This window comes from Corapipo altera, unplaced genomic scaffold (genome assembly GCF_003945725.1).
Source record: "Corapipo altera isolate COAL_440 unplaced genomic scaffold, ASM394572v1 60, whole genome shotgun sequence".
Taxonomy (NCBI): Eukaryota; Metazoa; Chordata; class Aves; order Passeriformes; family Pipridae; genus Corapipo; species Corapipo altera.
Genome location: NW_020884912.1, coordinates 95,425 through 113,479, shown reverse-complemented (window position 1 = coordinate 113,479; position 18,055 = coordinate 95,425). Strand labels below are relative to the sequence as shown.

The 18,055-nt window shown below is 40.8% G+C and overlaps 1 protein-coding gene across 1 annotated transcript in view; it reads left to right on the top strand.

Moving 5' to 3' along the window:
• F13A1 (coagulation factor XIII A chain) overlaps positions 1 to 17,694 on the top strand; it is a 61,141-nt gene extending 43,447 nt beyond the window's left edge. The window contains exons 9-15 of the mRNA XM_027654093.1: positions 1,301 to 1,404; positions 2,208 to 2,296; positions 3,139 to 3,292; positions 3,865 to 4,152; positions 8,130 to 8,290; positions 11,275 to 11,411; positions 15,374 to 17,694. Of these exons, the coding sequence (XP_027509894.1) occupies positions 1,301 to 1,404; positions 2,208 to 2,296; positions 3,139 to 3,292; positions 3,865 to 4,152; positions 8,130 to 8,290; positions 11,275 to 11,411; positions 15,374 to 15,518 (1,078 nt within the window). The 3' untranslated portion in view covers positions 15,519 to 17,694. The remainder of the gene's footprint in view (positions 1 to 1,300; positions 1,405 to 2,207; positions 2,297 to 3,138; positions 3,293 to 3,864; positions 4,153 to 8,129; positions 8,291 to 11,274; positions 11,412 to 15,373) is intronic.
• The last annotated feature ends 361 nt before the right edge of the window (positions 17,695 to 18,055 follow it).

Here is an 18,055-nt window from a genome sequence, read left to right as displayed (position 1 = left end):
TCAGCAGCATCAAAAATTCTCTGTGTGTGTGTCATTTTCCTTGAATAATTCCTTTTTCTGTAGTGCTGCTTCATTAACTCTCCTAACTGACAAGTTTTACCCTGATCCAAGCTTTCATTTCCACTTTGAAATGCCTTGTTAGACAAGCCTCAGATCCTTCTGACTCCATGGCTGGTTTTCACGTATTATTAATGACATGGTCAGAGTTTAACAATCCACATTTTGGTTGCTAATATCATTGCATGTACTAGGGGCTATATCAGCAGCTATACAGATGTAATTTTATTCAGAACTGCTGTAGGATATATATAATTTGCAAGCAAAATTGTGCCTTTCTCTATTCCTTCCTTCTTTTGTTTTTTTTGCAGTAGTAAAATTCAAACCCTTTGCTGGCTTTACTACAAGATCTTTTCCTAGATCTTCTTGCTTGTGTTCTACCTTGAGTGCCAGTATCATTGCAGAAAGTTACAAGATCTGTCTTTCTTTTCTGCTCATCTTTGAAACATCCTGGGTAGACTGTGATGGTCCTGTGGTGCTTTTTTCTTTTCCTGAGCACCCAGGTGGGAGCATTTCAAGCCTGAGCACCTAGATGAACTACTTTCAGAATTTCACCTTTTAGCATACTGTCCTGGGCCCTAAAGGCAAGACTTGGCCCACAGTGGTTCTAGGTGGGTTTTATGAAAAACTGTGTGTTTCAGGACAATGCCCTCATTGGCAAGACACACTGGGAAAACCTTATAAGGAACACACAGTGAGAATAGTCTTAGAAGGGCTATGCATGGTCTTTTTCTCAAGCTAAGAAAAAAAGCTAAGCATGGTTTTTTTGAGCCATGCACACTGCACATCATGGAGTAAGAGATACCCAAGCTTCAGTCTTAATAATTATAAAGCAGACTGTGCTTCATTGGTTTGAAGATTCGAAGTTTGCAGGCAGATTTAAGTGGAGGTGTCTGGCTGGAAAGGGATTCTAGTTTGTGTAGCTCTACATCTACCCCAACAGTCTCCAAACACTGGCATATTTTCTGAGACATTCACATTCAGAATACATTAGAAGACGTAAAAAAGCTTCTTCAACTTGCAGTGAAGAAACTACAATGAAGGATTGTGAATTTCAGATTTTTACAAATAGGTATCAATCTTTTAGACCTAAAAACCTGTTCTCTTACAAGAGTCAACTATGTTGTCCTTGAATTGGCAAACTTTGTTATTGAAAAAATGGCAGGGCATAAATACACAGGTTTGTTTGGTCTGTATGCTTCTTTACAGTAATTTAATATTTTGGTCCCATCTCTTGTCTAAGGAATTATCATTGCTGGAATGAAGCTTGGATGACCAGACCTGATCTTCCTGTTGGTTTTGGAGGATGGCAGGTTGTTGATGGGACACCTCAAGAAACCAGTGATGGTAATATTGCTTGAAGTCCTCCTTAGCTCACTTTCTAATGTTTGGGTTCTTTGTGGCAAACAATGAGCTGATGATAGCTGAGCCAGTGGCACCATATGGCCAGTGACAACATCTTGAACCAGATTAACCACAGTCACCTGTGCTAAGAGCCTTATCCTGATATGTTTTGAGCTCTAAAAGAAATCTGTCCTTATTATAACACTGATCATGATGCATGGGCATAAAATTCTGCATGACAAAGGTCCTGCTTGGTACAGAAGAGACGTTATCTTGTTGCCAAAGATGGCTTCAAAAATTTTAGAGCATCTATACAAGATCCTGATCAAATTAGTTCTCCTTCATTTTATGCAACCCTAGCTAAACTTCCTGAGCAGACAGTAGTCAGGAGAGAAAAAGTGAAAAGCCACTGCTATTTCATCCCAGTCCTTTATTTTCCAGTCCTTAAAATACATGCTTCGCAAATTTGCAGTGAGATCTTTCTCAACCTATGGTGTAACTGAGTCCTCCCAAAAGTATCTGCTTTAACCAAAATCAGCTATAAGTGTGTTTCAAGCACTTGAGACTTACAGTGGACTTTATGGTGGCATTAAAGGTACTGAACCATCAGGTTGTTCCAGACTTGAGTCTGTGCTGTCCAGAGGGCTGGTAACAGAAATTAAGCTTCTTGTTTCTTGATCATAGTTCCTGTAAACTATTAAAAGAGTAAGCTAAATCCCAAGAATTCCTTTTATTTGAGAAAATATAGCATTCTGACATGTTTTTAATTAATTTAGTCTCTGATATTATCTCTCTTCTCCCCATAGGTATGTACAGGTGTGGTCCAGCCTCAGTTCAAGCCATTAAACATGGTCATGTTTGCTTCCAATTTGATGCTCCTTTTGTCTATGCTGAGGTATATACATGAAAATTTTTATTGCAATGAATGATATCAGTGAGACCAAAGTGAGACAGAAGATAGGGCTCCACCACCATTTATGGATTGAGAAGTTACTTCACGTATGCTTCATATGACAGAACAATCTCATATTTTGACATGCAGGCCAGTAGGTGTGATATGCTCTAATGAATGACAGAGATTTCTCTGATCTCTGCTCACCAATGTAATAAGTAGAAAAAGCTACTCTGACACAATTGGAACTTCAGGCTATGGTCATTTTTCCTTCCAAGATTCAGCTATGCTGGCAAATGGGTTACTAGATCTAGCTGCTCATCTTTGTTCACCACATTCCTTTTGGCTGCTATGGGTAATGGAGAGTTCACATGGGTTATTTGACTCAGATCTGAGAGGGAAATATCTCAATAAGGAGCTAGAGGGCCTGGTCTGGAGTTTGAACCTCTTGCATCACCAGAGGTGGTGTGCCTAGAATTACATCAGCTGCAGGACATGTTTCTCTCTAATTGAATTGTATATAGCTTAGGACAGAAAAGAATAAAGTTATTTTATCTATTAAGCATTCCCCTCTTTATTTCTAAAGCTTCTTGGTACAAGAAATGTGTAATCATGTTCCGCAAATTTATATCTCTCTAGCCTACTCAAGTTTACACTCTCTGTTCTTCTGAAGCTGTGGATAGTAAAATGCATCTTAGCATAGGACTACTTTTAAACGTGAAACTTCAATGTGGGTAACCAATGGACTGTCAAGTCAACATGTCATTGTTTTGAGGTGAGATAGGCTAACTTCTGTACCTCTCTCTACTTCCATGTATCTCAGTCTTTTTCATTTAATTTCATAGGTGAATAGTGACATTATTTTCTCAAGAATGGAGAAAAATGGAACCCAAGTGATAGAAAAAATTGACACAACCCATATTGGGCAGTTGATTGTGACCAAGGAAGTTGGAGGTGATGGAATGGTGGAGATTACTGAGGAGTACAAGTTCCAAGAAGGTAACCTGAAATGGGGTGGGACCATACCAGTGTACATGTACCTTGGTCAGATCTTGCATAATGGATTTGCAAATGTCTGGCACCAAGGGATCTTCATGAGAAGGTGCAAAAGTGCCCTCTGGAACTCTTTTTTTGTAAGTCCATCCCAGAAACACCGTAGATGACTTGATCACAAGGCACAAAGAGAGCACAAACTTTGCCACTCAGAAATGCTTTGTACTGAGTAAGCTGTAGTCATGGAGCAACTCACAGCATTCAAAACAATTCAAGGTTTTTTTTCTGTACAGCTGTTTAGACACTTCTTACTCAGGCCAGATGTTTGCAAAGAGTAAATCAGTGTGGCCATATTGATAGGAATTCAGCTACACCGATTTGTCTGACATGACTTAAATACCAACTCACTTGGAAGCTGTGAAGTTCTCTTAATAATAACATTACCCCAGGAAGGTTCGCTGTCCTCATTCAGTCATTTCAGCTACTACAAGCTATGGAAAATGCACCCTTCTGAACAGTAGGTGGGCTAATGCAGTATTCCTGTTTCTTTTCTAAATCTGATTTTCATTTATTTCTAGGCTCAGATGAGGAGAGACTGGCTCTTGAGACTGCTGTGATGTATGGAGTTAAAAAGCAAACTACCCGAGATACCACGTATCAGCCGCAAACAGATATTGACATGGACTTCCAAGTGCAAAAGGCAGTCCTTGGCAATGACTTTAAAGTCACTATAACTTTCAGGAACAGAAGTCGCAACTCCTACACTGCTACTACCTACCTTTCAGGCAACATAGTGTTTTATACAGGAGTCCCAAAAAGTGAATTCAAGAAACACTCTTTCAGTGCAAAACTGGAACCCTCTTCATGTAAGACTTGCATAGTTGTTTTCAAAACTGCTAGCTTTTTTTCTGTCACCAGTGCTTTCACCCATGGTAGAGGCAATTCTAGTAGCTAGAGGTAGGATACTGTATTTGGTATCAGAAGGTCCCACTCCTAGCTATGGCCCATATATCATGGTCATTTAGAGCTGAGGCTGTTTTCTTCAGGTTGTTGCTCCCTGCATAATGCTCTCTTACACCAAGCCTCATGTCTGGGAATTGTTTATTTTTCTTATTTAGTACAAAAGAAAGCAAAGGAGCACAGATATTAAGCTGCAAGTTGTTGTTTTTCATTCTCCTAACAGCATCTTAGCAGGCAAAGGAGAAGGTCTGGTTCTACAGGGTATCATATACAGAGACAAAAAAGTGAATACTTCATCTTAGCTGGTAGAAGCTGACAAGCTCTGAGCAGATTCAAGTGGATATCTGGCTTTGGAGGACTGGGTGGTTCAGGATTTTGTATTTACAGTGATCTATAAAGTTTATATGTAACTAAAATGTGTCATTATAGAGGAGGGACATCTGTCAGCTGGGGAGGAAGAACACCAAAGGTGAGTTATCTTTACAGAGACAGCATTTACTTTTCCTGTAAAGTGCCCTCTGAACCTGGGACAGCCTGCCTCCCCCTTCTCATCAGAAAAGTGGTTCCTGGCAGGCTAACTCAGGAAGCTGAAGGCAGTATTTTGCACTTCTCAAAGTAGGGGAGTGGGACATTCTCCTTTTTTAATTTGCACATAACTAACCTATTTCCTGTCAGCTGTCACAGCTCCAGTAAGAAAACAGCAAGGACTGAGGGACATACTGTACTCAGAAGTCCTATCAAGCAGGCTGGCTGTAGATCCTTGGTTCCTCTAGTAACAAGTGACTGCCAATCACTTGTTCTCCTGACAGGCTAGTGTCCTTGGTCAGTGCCTTCAGGTCAGCAAAGTGATGAAAATGTCCTCTTATGAGGCTAAGTCAGAGGATCCTCCACTTGAGTTTGCTGCTGAGACTGTCAGGAGCAATGATTTTTCCTTCTTGACACTGCTACTGGGCAAAAGCAACCTTTCTGAGCACAGCAGGAGTGGCGGGACTTTGGGAGCCCGAAGGATGGGCCTCCTGATCTGGGTCTGCTGCTGGATCACAGCAACCCTAGCTGACCTCTGACCTTTCTCATCTGTCTTGTCGACCACATCCCAGCCCAAGGGACACTGTGAGCCCTCTTTCCTCAGTTTTCCTCGGAGTTTTGTCTCAATGAGAAGCCTCCATGGGACCACAGTTCCTGTCATGCCATGAAAAAATTATCCTCTTTCTTCCTCGCTTTGAACATCATCTAAAACTGCATGTTTTATTTGGAGCCAATTAATCTCCATAAAGTAGAAGTCCACTTTATAGGGATCTACAGGTGAAGGTTAATAAAACATCTACCTCTGGTCTGTAACAAAACCCTGACAGCTGCTCACTGGTTCTTCTTAACTCCCTGGATCATTTGCAGGGGTTCTGGAAATGATCACTGGGTTGTTCCAACACAGCCTATCAAAACACAGTGCTTTATAGTGGTTTATAGTGGCTTTCATCAGTTACTAAATATTTGATCTGAAATGCTTCAAAACTTTGAGAGACTTGGCCAGGTACAGTAAAAAAATAATTTTCAATGGTCTTGGCTAAATGCTTTGCCACTTCTTTGATGAGGAAAAATTCAGTCATCTTGTAGGAGAGGTGCAAATATCTGCTACACTTTCTGGCTGTGATTTCTGCTTAGCTCCAGGACTTATTTATGTCTGCTCTTGCATCAAAAGTCTGTGTAAGGTATTATTATCTAAATTACAGCTTCTGCAGTGCTTTGAGGCTCACCTATCTCCTCTTTGCAAGAAATTAAATGAATAGATGTTTAAGCATTCACTTAGCCCCATAATTAATTTTTTCTAAGTTAAGTAAATGGTTTGTAAAAAGCTTCTTGAAATCATGCTGGAAACTCTGAATTGAATGATGGCGAGTGAACGCAGACTGGAAAGAGGCACCTGAGAGAACGGAACATGAATTTTTATGCATATGTACCAAGAGCATGTCCCCATCACTGCTTCTGGCCAATGAGACATTTTTTAAGGTATTCCCTTCTTTCAAGGTGGAAATTAACTTATACCTGAGCTACAGTCATTGACCTGTGGGGCACTTTGTCCTGCAACAGGACAAAACCCCCTCACAAATTACACCATCTCTGAAGGTGATACATGAAACTCAAGCCTAAATTCTTTCTCCTTTGCCTCAGAAAGGAGTACATGTGCAATCAGGAATAATGTCTGACCAGATGGGCAGTGTGAAGGGAGGCAGCATGGTTATTTCCAAGTGTATGAGAACGTTCTGTCAAGGGTGTAATGGGAGAATACCTTCTGAGGCACTCAATCAGGATTTGTAGGCTTTGTTCATGGCAAGAAGCGCGTGTGTATATATATATATGCTTTATATATACAGATATATATATATGTAACAAAAACATTACAATACAATAAAGATGTGTGAAAGGCATTCTTCCAGCACATGCTGCTGAAAGTATAAAGGAAACTAAGTTTTCAAACAGGAAACAAATAAATGATTTTCAGAATAATGATTAAAAGAATCGTGTGGGTTGAAAACCTCTTTGAGGATTTGAATAGCTTAAACCTTCCAGTACCTTCAAAGGTGCTCTCGCATCTACTCAGTTATATTTAGTTTTCTCTGTTTTTTTTGAAAGGCTGTAAGGCTCAATGTTGTGTTTTCCTTGGGTTTCCCAGGTGCAGTAAGTGGCACTGGCAACTTACCAGCACAACCAGTGCTAAGGAAATAGAAGTCTATTCTTTTTTTTCCCGTTGTGATTAAATTTAAACAGAAAAGTTTGTCTTTTCTTCCACTGTAAAGTAAATCTCTCTTAGATTGTAACTAATTTGTTTACTTATTTACTTCTCAGAAGAGAAATACCTTGACTGATTTATAATTTACAGTTAAGGGCATTAAGGGAAATTCTTTTACACAAGATACAGAGTGAGAGGGAGGGAGCAGGAGCACATCAAGTAAATTTAAGGCTGGCCTAGTAAATCCAGGTCAGGTGGTCATCAAGGGAATAGCTTTGAAACCAAATCAAGGAACTGAGCAGATCAAAAGAGTAAAAAGGGGTGAATGTCATTTACCCAACTGAGTTCAATTATCTCAGTGTTTACAGTGTATGTCACAAATACAATACAAATAACAGACAACAGTAATCATCGTAGGTAACAGATGGGAGATCTCAATGTGTTTCTAGGGTTATAATGAATGTTTATAGAGACAAGAGCTTCACGTCTATATATTCTGCCTGGTCACTTTGTTAGCAGATCTGCTTCTCTGCATCACATTCTCACACCATTGTTGGCCTGGGAATTGCAGTTCAATATAGTTAAGATTAATGATTCCCTGCATATCAACTGTCTAGCCTATAGGGACTTGTTCCTTCCAATAATTTTTGTCAGGGAGCACGTGAAAGCTCTCTGGAGGGCACGCTAGTGACAGGAAGACCTTCTTGCTAAATTTTGCAGACAAGTCCAGTGTAGAACAAAGGCAGATATCGAGAGATGCCCTGGAGAGCAAGTGGTCTCTCATCTAGCCTGCATGGGCTCAACCCACAGTTGCTGCTCTGGTGGCATCCCTGTTCCAGGAATAGAGGCAAAAGAAGCCCAGGAATAAAGGGAAAAAGCAAACATTTACAGGAGTTACATTTAAAAGCTGGTTTGGACCTTTATGCCCAGTAGATATGTATTGCCAGTCTTGCTTCTCACTTATTTTGTAGTAGAGCCTAGAAACTTTCAACAGTGATCTGGGCCCATGCTGAGGGTACTGGGCAGAGGCTGTGTATAAACCCTGTATAAACCTTTTTTCCAAGGCATTTACATAACTAGCACAGGCCATGATGGGGAGGAGCAATTAGTGATTAGACTGCTTCAGATGCCTTTTTTCTTTCCTGTTTCTCCCCTCAGCTAGCTCTTTCGATGTTGTGATCAAATCCAGTGAGTACATGAGTGATCTGCTGGAGCAAGCCTCCTTTCATTTCTTTGTGACTGCACGGATCAATGAAACAGGGAAGATTCTGGCCATGCAGAAGGCGACTATCCTGGAAATTCCCACCCTGCGGATCAAGGTAACTCAAGGTTGTGGTGGAAGTGAATGACCACCATGTTGCACACAGGCTATTCTCTACAAGGCTGTCACATTGACTTCTGGGATGGGGGAGTGTATGTGTGTGTGTGTGCACATTAGACTGTCAGTCTAACGTGGACCTTATAAAACAGCATCTGCCTGAAGTATATGAGGGTTTATAGGTATGTTATATATTGTGTTGAGTATCCCTACATTGAAGACGGAGGCTGACAGCAGCGCTGGCAGTAAAGAGCTGAAATGATCTCAGTGGAGGAAGGAGGGGGAAAGATCTGAAAAAGCTGGAGAAACTCTAAGAGAAAGAACTCACTCAAGTCACTCAAGTCTTTAAAAGTCTATTATATTTAAAGCACATAGAACAGAGGTCTCTTGCTGAAGAATGAAGAACACTGCAGTTAAAGTGATTTTGCTTGGAGAGCTTCTGCAGGAAAGTGGAAAGTTTCTCCAAACTTGGATGGGCAGCACTGATTAAGGACAATGTTTTTTGTATTTCAGTGCTTTGCTGCCACTCTGTGAATGTCAGTGGTGTTCCCTGAAAGCTGAAGCACTTCTACATGGTGCCTATGAAAATGTAGAAGTGTAATGATTGTGATAGGATAAGGAGCCTATGTTGCACTGCAAAGACAGGGTTGAGACTTAGACTCCTCCATGTATAACTGAGCATGCAAACAAATTGTCTCATTTTCAAAAGCACCAAGCCTTCATCTGCTTTGAGTGTTGGAAACTGGATCTGCTTTTTCAAATACTAAAAAGAAATTAAAATACCTGTTCAGGAAGCATGAATGAGTGACCTTGAAAGAAAAGTTTATGTACCTTTTCTCCCCTACATATTTATTTGAACCAATGTTCAAGTTTCCATGTAATAATGTATGTAGAAACTGCAACCGCCTGCAGAAAAAGGCTTTTAAAAATGTAGATCAAAATTACAGTGAAATTTGCAAAAAAATCCATTCCATTTCGTGGTCTTCAGAAATGTCACAGTGTTCTGATCAGATAATTTTATTTTCAAACAAAATATTTTTGGTCTACTGAGCATTCTAGAGAGGAGGTAAACAAGACAGACAAACGTTACTTCAAATAGCTGTCTTCAATAGCCATATTTTAAATTTAAATATTCAATTCAATACTTAAACAGAACATCTTATACAGCATTTCAAATTTCAGCTTCCAAATAGTTTATCCTCCCTGCTGATATGAAGGAAGGATGTTTAGTATATAGGATAGGCTGTTGTCCAATAACCATGTTTTCTAGTAAAAGTGAGTTTGTCTCTTCACTCTTTCCTTGTGATGTGTGAAAATATGCTGAAATTTTAATAGCTGCATTTTTTTAATTGTGTGTGTGCATGTGTATATATCCATGTATTGATAGAGGAAACCCTTTATTGCTTTTTAAAGAAATCTGAGAAAGTTTATCTCCCAAGTTTTCTTGTCAGATTTCTTCACTGAATGTGACTGACAGGCTAGATTTCTTAATGTGAGAGTGAGAGAGAAGAATGAAAAAACGTATTTCCCCTCACGTCTTTGAATATACCTTTGAGCTTTCTCTGTTGGTCTAAGGAGATTGTCAGACTTAACAGCTGAAGAAATTACACCACATTCTAATATAGTTTGAGAGCAGATTACAAAAATCAGCTCAGCAAATAGATACCATGGTCTCAGTTGCATATGTGAGACTTCAAGATGATTTTGAATCCCCTCCAAGTAACAGTGCTCTTAAATAGTCAGTTGAAACAAGGAGGATGTAAGATCTCTAATTGGACTAGGACTGATGCCGCTGATGTCATTTGCAAATTCAGGTGCCCAAATGCTGTTGAGAGCTTAGCTGTATCCCCTCCTTTATTCCAGTCAATGTATTAGTATTTGGTGCACAGCGATCCCTTAGACCAGAGTCTTTGCAGCTTTTTGCAACTGTCATACTCCTATAAAAGAGCAATTTAAATTTATTGACAGGATACTTGTTCTTCTTAGTTGCCTTTCTCAAGGCCCTTCAAATCAGTTCATGGACCATGAACTGGGCTGACAGATCTGCCAGCCACCAGCTGAAAACCCATGCCTGAGCAAAACAAGTACACATATTCTGTGAGAAGTGCTGTATTTCCATGGGGAAAAAAACCCCAAATCCCTACACATGGAGCCTTTGTTTAAAACCACATTCATTTGGAGATGTTTTCCAGACAGCTGTACTACCGGCACTGATCCAAAGGGACAGACAGATCCCTTCAGCTATGTACTGTAATACACAAGGAAGTCAATGTGATCACTGTTCATTAGTCTCACAGTTTAATATTTTCCAGTGCAAAATGTGTTGCTTTTTTGCTTCCATAGGCATTTGGAGGAAAACTGGCCCTCATGTCTCTGTAGAGAACATGTGCAGAGTTAGAAACCCTTCAGAGCATGAGAAGAGGTTGCAAAGCAAGGGGAAGATGGGCACAACGCTTTTGAGAGGTGTAGGCAATGTAGCCTGGTGTTTCTAATTTAGGATAGTAAGACCTGCCCTTCTCTGGAGCTTATGTCCTGAGCAGATCATGCTCTTCAGTGCTGGCGGGGAGCCTGAGCAGACCATGAACTTCAGTGCTTCAGGTCTCTTCACTTCAGCGGGGAGCCTAAAGAGTGGGGCAGAGTCTGGGAGAGAGACCCCCTTAGCTGGACTCACCCTCTGTTGGACCTCAGCTCCAGAACTGTCAACATGTAGACTTCTGATTTTCTATGGAAATGAGGGCCTGCCTCCTGACTGCCATGGAGCTTTAGGGAAAATTGCAGTGGGTAGAAAAATGTGCAGTGGTACCTGTGAGCTCATGCAACAATTTTCTTCTGACTAGTCTTTTTTGCCTCATGCTGTTTTGCTGGGTGCTCCATTGCCTTTCCTCTTCTGCCTTGCAAGTACTGCGTATTTAACCCTGCAGATTTCACTATGGTACATTTTGTTACTATCAGTTTGTGGAGAATTGTCATTTCCTTGTCTTGCAGACCAGAGGTGAGCTGGTAGCTGGTAAAGAAATGTCTGTGATTGTGGAATTCACCAATCCTCTGAAACAAACTTTGGAGAATGTCACACTCCGCCTCGAGGGACCTGGTGTTCTGAGAACGATAAAAAAGGAGTTCAGGTAGGGAAGAAAGCACAACTAGCTGGGAATTCATCCCCTGCTTACTCACAGGAGGAAGTTCACGAGACGTCTAACTAATGCTGTGCTGAGTTATTTAATTCAAACACTCTCTCTGTACTTTAAAATTCAATGCACAGGGGAGCTATAGGCCTCAATAGTTGAAAGAGGTCAGGTTGTCCAGAGAAACAGCATTTCTTCTGTTCAGTACCAGGGTTGGAGGAAAGGTAGTGATTGTGGGTAGTTGCTAGTGCAGCTGAAGTTTACTTTTTCCCTGTATTACATTATTTTTAGCACTTGACAATAGCACCTACAAGCCGCTATCACAGCTGCTATCCTACACATGAAGTGTTTACTGCCACTCGCTCAGTATGTGCAAATCAAGTCCTGTGCTGTTTTTCAAAAAGGGCTTTTCTCTGCTCATGTTAATCATGATTATACAAGATGTTCAGGTACCTCAGATGATCTTTTCAAGCTTATGTCAAGACACAAAATGTGCACTGGATGCAAAGCCTGCTGGTATAGCTGTGGTGTGTATGTGAGCACACAGCTCCCCCCGAGTAGCACCACTGCACAGGGCTGCCCTGGCACAGAGGAGCATTCCCAGCACAGGGTGCTCCTAGGCCTGAGGAAAAGGAAAACTACATTCATTTTTCTCAGTCACACCACATGCTGACGCCATGGTACCTGTATACTAAGCAAGTTGTTTCCTAAATCCTCTCTCCATTTGAGTTGAGTGCTATAAGCTTAGCATTAGCTAGTTCCAGGGTATATAATGGAGATCCTTGGAAAATTTTGTGGCCATTGCTTAGTCTTGGGCAGCCAAAGCAGTGTTATCTATCATTACCTGAGCTGATGGTCCCCACAGGTGTGTGCAAAATGAGTTTGAAAAATTGCCTGTGTTCAGGACCTGCATAAATTGTCAGCATCCTCTGCAGCTGGTAGGGGAGGTCTGGGCCTGACTGCACGTGGGACAGGAATAAAAAGATCAAAACCGGTCTCCAGAGTGGAGCTGATAGAAAAATGACTGTGAAAGGGCATCATACTGTGCTTGCTTTGTGCACGTGGTATGTCACAGGCACTGCTGAACATGACTCAGCATGGTCCACAAGAGTTACACAAGTTGAAGCAATAGCCTTCACTGCTGCCCAGCCATTCCAGCCCCCCCTGTTGTTCTGCATCCTTCTCAATCCAAAACCTGATATGGGCTGCTCTCATCTTCAAGGATGCAAAAATTGTCAGGTGCATCAAAGGCACAGTCCAAAATGACTCATGGAACAGACGTCATTTTCCTTTGTCACCATGTTTTCCCCTTTTCAGTAATGCCCTTGGCATCATTTAAAATGGAAATGGATCAGCTTAGTCATTTTAAGATTTAACTTCTCTCAGATGAATGTAGGATGCAGGTGATACACACAGAGGACAGAGCAGGGGGCAGTTGTAGTTTATTTAAATAATAATCACATTTGTCTCCATGCATTCGAAGTGATAAATGGTTCTGGTGTGGTGATGGCTCAGCATATTATGCAGAACCATTCATCACTGAGTTCTCTCCCTGGAAAAATCAGATCAGAGTGGCTTTACTCCATTTGCAAGGAGAATTAAACACATTCTACACTTTCCCCATGCTTCCATCACTTCCCTGTTTATCTGGGAATATTTATATATTTTTATTTATATTTATAAGGAATGTAGCTTATTCCAGTTCTTTGTGAGGATAAGGCTTTTGACCTCTGTATTTTTAAGGTAGCTTTTCTGTACCACTTGTGCGACTCCACAAAACATGTCGCGTGTGATCCAGCAGATATCACATTGTTCTGGGAATGTAGTGGCCTGGGGGCTTCAATTTTGACCATTCATAAAATCTATGTATAGATATAGATATTAATATTTAGCTATTAGCCTCAGACAAATGAGGAGCATGACATGAAAAAGCCTTTGGCAGCAGCAATCCCTACACGGGGCATAGTCTTTGCTTGACAAATGAGAACTAACCAGGCCATGATGGATAGTGTTAAAAGGATTACAGCCAAGCATGCTTTCACACTAGCAGGTAAGTCACGTTGGGTGTTTCTACACATCAAAGCTCAGCTAGTATTAGCATTTGTAGAGGGAAGCAAGTTTTTTTTAGAAATAGGACAGTAGAGAGACAGGAAAAGGTGGGTTTGGTTTCCCAGCACAACTGTTGTCTTCCCGCACGCATACACACACACACACACATATGTATATATATATATATGTGTATATATATACACAGAGAGGATAGCACCATAAAACAAGGATAGAAGTGCCACCCTCTCTCACTGAAGCACTGTAAAGATGCAGCCCAAAAACCTTCATCCCTAGAGAATCTGGCCCCCCGCAACTGCTCAAGAAGTGTAGTCTGCACAGCAGACTTGCGTAATATCTTCTTCACTTTCCATACAGATAATCCCTTGCAGATAATTCCCATAAAATCTACATATTAAAATATATTTAACCTTCTGCAGCAATTGAAGTCACTGCATTTTCATGCTACTGTTTTACTGGGCATCTGGTGGATGCAGGCAGGCCAGCCAAGGGGAACAGAATACCTCTCATTAATAACAAAGATAAAGAGAGGATAAACACCTTCTGGAAGCACTCTGCACATGCTCTTACCAAAAATATGATCTGCCTTTGCTTTTTTTTCCTAAAACTGGGTACATGCCCCAAGGTACCTATGAGCATATATGTAAAATGCAGTGCAGTGCCATGCTAACCTAACCTCCAAGGAGCTAGAATACCTCTCGTTTTACCAGGGGCAGACTTGCACTGAGACAAATATTCAGGTGGGAGGATTCCAGGCTAGCTCATTTAGAGCTAATTAAGGTTTCTTGTCTTGTGGCAGCTTGTGCTAAGACTGGGCAGTCATTTCTGTCCTGACCCTGGCATAGGATATGGAACCTGAGAACCAAATCCTATCAGATGAGAATTTTAAACAGTGACTGAAGTATAGGCTTACTTTGCTCTCACTTTGTTCAGTTGTTTGCATAATACTATAGTCGTATGAGATGAGAACACTGCCTAAATTTATAATCCTCTTATTTAATGATGAGGAAAAGAACATTCATTTTAATAAAGAGCTCCCCACAACACTACCTTCTGCACTGGTTCCTTTGGAGCAGTTGTATCCTGACACCTCCCAAACACAATCAATCAATATCAGACTTCAAAATCCTTGCACAGAACTTAGTGAAGGCACTGAGAACACACAAAACCCCAATACTTGAGGCTCTCCATGCATCTTAATCATAGCAAAAAATAGAAAATCAAAAGCAGTGCAGAATACAGTTGCTTTATAGTATGAGTTATTGACAGTCATACATAATGTAAAATGTAAAATGCAAGAGTAACTGTTAACAGCAGGAGTCCCAAGAACACTTTTACTTACTTGTATGGACTTGAAGGAGTCATCTGAAGTGGCCAGTGAGGAGATCTGTTGATATTACAACTGGTGCAGGGTGGTTCAGAGCAGGAGCTGGCAGAGGGGTTCAACATCTCATCAGTGCTGCATTAGGCTTGCATGGGAATGCCCTGAACACTTCATAAAAAGAATTTGTTTAACCATTTAAGGACTCAGCAACAGGTTATAGGCTATAAAAACCAGGAAAAATGGAATTATAAAGTAGAAAAATATATGTTAGATATAAAGAAGGTCATTCTGAAGATGATGAAGAGACAGAAGTGACAGGAGGCAGAAGAAAATGGATTAATTTTGGAAATTTAAAATTAGCCTGGAGGAAAGGCTAGAAAAGGCTTTGACAGAGTCAGTTATTAGAGGAATAGAAGACAGAGGGAGTAATTTATTGGACGTTTATGAGACTGAGTGAAACAAAAAATTTGGGACATGTTATACTATCCACCTTCAGCTTCTCTGTTGTGTGGCATGTTGAGAGCACTGGCCAACTGATCACAATATTGTAACTTTTCTTTTTTTTCTGCAGGAGTATCCCAATGAATTCTACATTGACCTGGGAAGTAAAATGCATCCCAATGCGACCAGGGTTACGAAAGCTGATTGCAAGCCTGAATTGTGATGCTTTGAGGCATGTATATGGTGAGCTGAATGTCCAGATTCAGAAACCATGAACCAAGGTGCTGTCTTCTTCACCCATTTAGCTGTATTTCAAAACACGGTAGGGGCGTGGCAGAGGAAGAGGTGTAAATGCTTAGTGTTATTTTGGTCATCCTTGCATTGAAAAAAAAATGATATAGAAAACTAATTGGCAAGGCTGGGGAGAGCATGAAAAAGCACCTGGATAGTGAATGATTTAAAATTAGATACATGTAATTAAAGGCAATTCTAGGTCATATTATTCCTATAGTTCACCTGTATTTATGGTCTTTTGCAATACTGCTTCAAGAGAATTTGAAAAGCTCCATTCAGCTTCATTCAGGTTTTAATTAAGGCCTGATATTTCACTGAGAAGGGAATAAAAAAAAAAGAACCCAATATTATAAATTCTTAGACTGAATTACACAACATTATGGTAGATCATTCAGGCTGCAGTAGAAACAGGTATTTCTAGATAAAGGATCTACTTTATCTTACAATGTAATAATGTTCAGGTTCACAGAGAGCTGGCTTTGCTGAAAGTATCTCAGGATGTGTTATCTCCAGAATATTCTCAGCCTCTTGTTTCCTCTTGCAGCTTCCCTATGCTTTTTCTTCTACTCTTGCATGTGTGCAGCCACCCACACATACTCACTTCTGTATTCCATACCCTCATCCCACCCCATGTGCTGTTGATATGCTGTTCCTCTTCTTTGCTTGGTGAAAATCCCTGCTCAGAATTCATCACACCAAACTTGCATTTCCTGGTGTATCACATCTCTTGTGTATGATGTGTTCTCCCTTCTTCACCCTTTTCTGTCTTTTTACCTCCCCCGAACCCACCCTGTAAACCCATTTCCCCTCATGAGCATGTATTTTGGGGGTGTTCATCACCCCAGAGCAGTTCAGATTGGTAAATGAGGTGAAGAAGAGAGGAGTGGAGGGGGAAGCCTGCGAGTCTTCTCCTGCCAGTCCCACAACCCTAACAAATATCCTGCACTGGAGCTGGGTGTGAGTTTAGACTAAAAATTTGGAGATGAGTTTAGATTAAAAAGTGCCTGAAAGTTCCCAGGAATCATGGCTACTTCAAAGTGAAGTCCTGTTACAAGAGTAACCCCAGAAATACATAGCTCAGCTGGAAAAGGAAAAAAGATGTATCCTGAGAGTCAGAAATTCCACAAGCTGGATCTGCTTCCTGCCTTTCTCATGGCATATTTCTCTGTGAGGTGCAGTGGGGCCTCCTAAGGCATCACTCCTCCCTTGAGGACCTTCTTGCCCAGAAACTACTCTGAATCTGTCATTTCCAGTAGTTTTCCATTCAGAGTACTGCTCCATACTAAGCCATGTACCCCACTGTGCTAGGGCACCAGGGGTGGGGGTGGGTGTTCATTTCTCATCTTCCCTAAAATACTTTTTGGGATCTTTTTCCCATGAGACAAAGGTGCAACTACTCTCCACTGGGCACAGTGTGTAAGAGCATATCCTGTACTAACAGCACGGGTGAGCTAACTGAATTTCTAAAGAAGCCAAAAGGAACCTCTTGCTCTTTAAACATCGGGGGGGTTATTGTACCATGTATGACCCATGGCATTTGATGGTCTCGGTGAAAAGCTCCCTTGTTGCCAAACGTTGCCCACATTGCCTCCTGCAAAACCTGTGACCAGCTGTTAAAAATAAGCAAGTCCTGGAGAGGGGAGAACTGCAGGCTGTTATTTTACTAAAGTGTGTGGAACAAAGCAAAAATTTATAACACCTCGTATACTCAGGGAGTACCCCTGGATCCAGGAAAATCAGACTTTTTGGGGCTTTCATGTCAGGCCTGGGCACGCTCTCATTTTATACAGCTTATGTGACCGCATTAGAAACTTTGCAATGTCGAAGCCTCCCATATAAGTCCTCTGGGGTACAAGAGACTATTGTAAGTGCAAGGTGACAATCTATATTAAGTAATTAAGCAGTTTTACCAGGGTCTACATCTTCTAATAAAATTATCCATTTGCTCTTGCATATTAAGCTGCTTTCCATTCCAAACATTTTATAAATACAGTGTAATAAGAATTTAAAATAAAGTGTGTCTGTTTGCACTTGTCTCTTGTGTTCTGTATTTTGGTCAAATACTTCTTCTACCTAGTGACACTATAGATACCAGCTGCTGCATTTTAATTGTAAAAATTAGAAAATTCACTTCTGAGCCTCGCTAATAAAAGTGTTTTCTTTGCTGCTAATGAGAAAAACCTATATTTATTTAAACGTAAAATAAAATTACAGGCTCAGTTTAACTATTTTCCTTTGGTTTTCCTTCCATTTCAACAACTGACTACCTAATGCATTGGAGAAGGTGATAGTTTCCAGAGCACATCACTAGTACCAGCAAAGAGAATCCCTAGATTTCTCTGGAAATTGCTTTAACAGGTCAGAGCCCATTAAGAGGCTATTTTACCCCTAATGAAACCTTACCTACATCCCAGTTCTAAAGTGACATTTACCAAGAAACGGGAAGTATTTTTATTTATATTTTATAGAGGGGTATATTAAAACAAAAAGAAGTGATGGCTGGGAATAGGGACCAGGG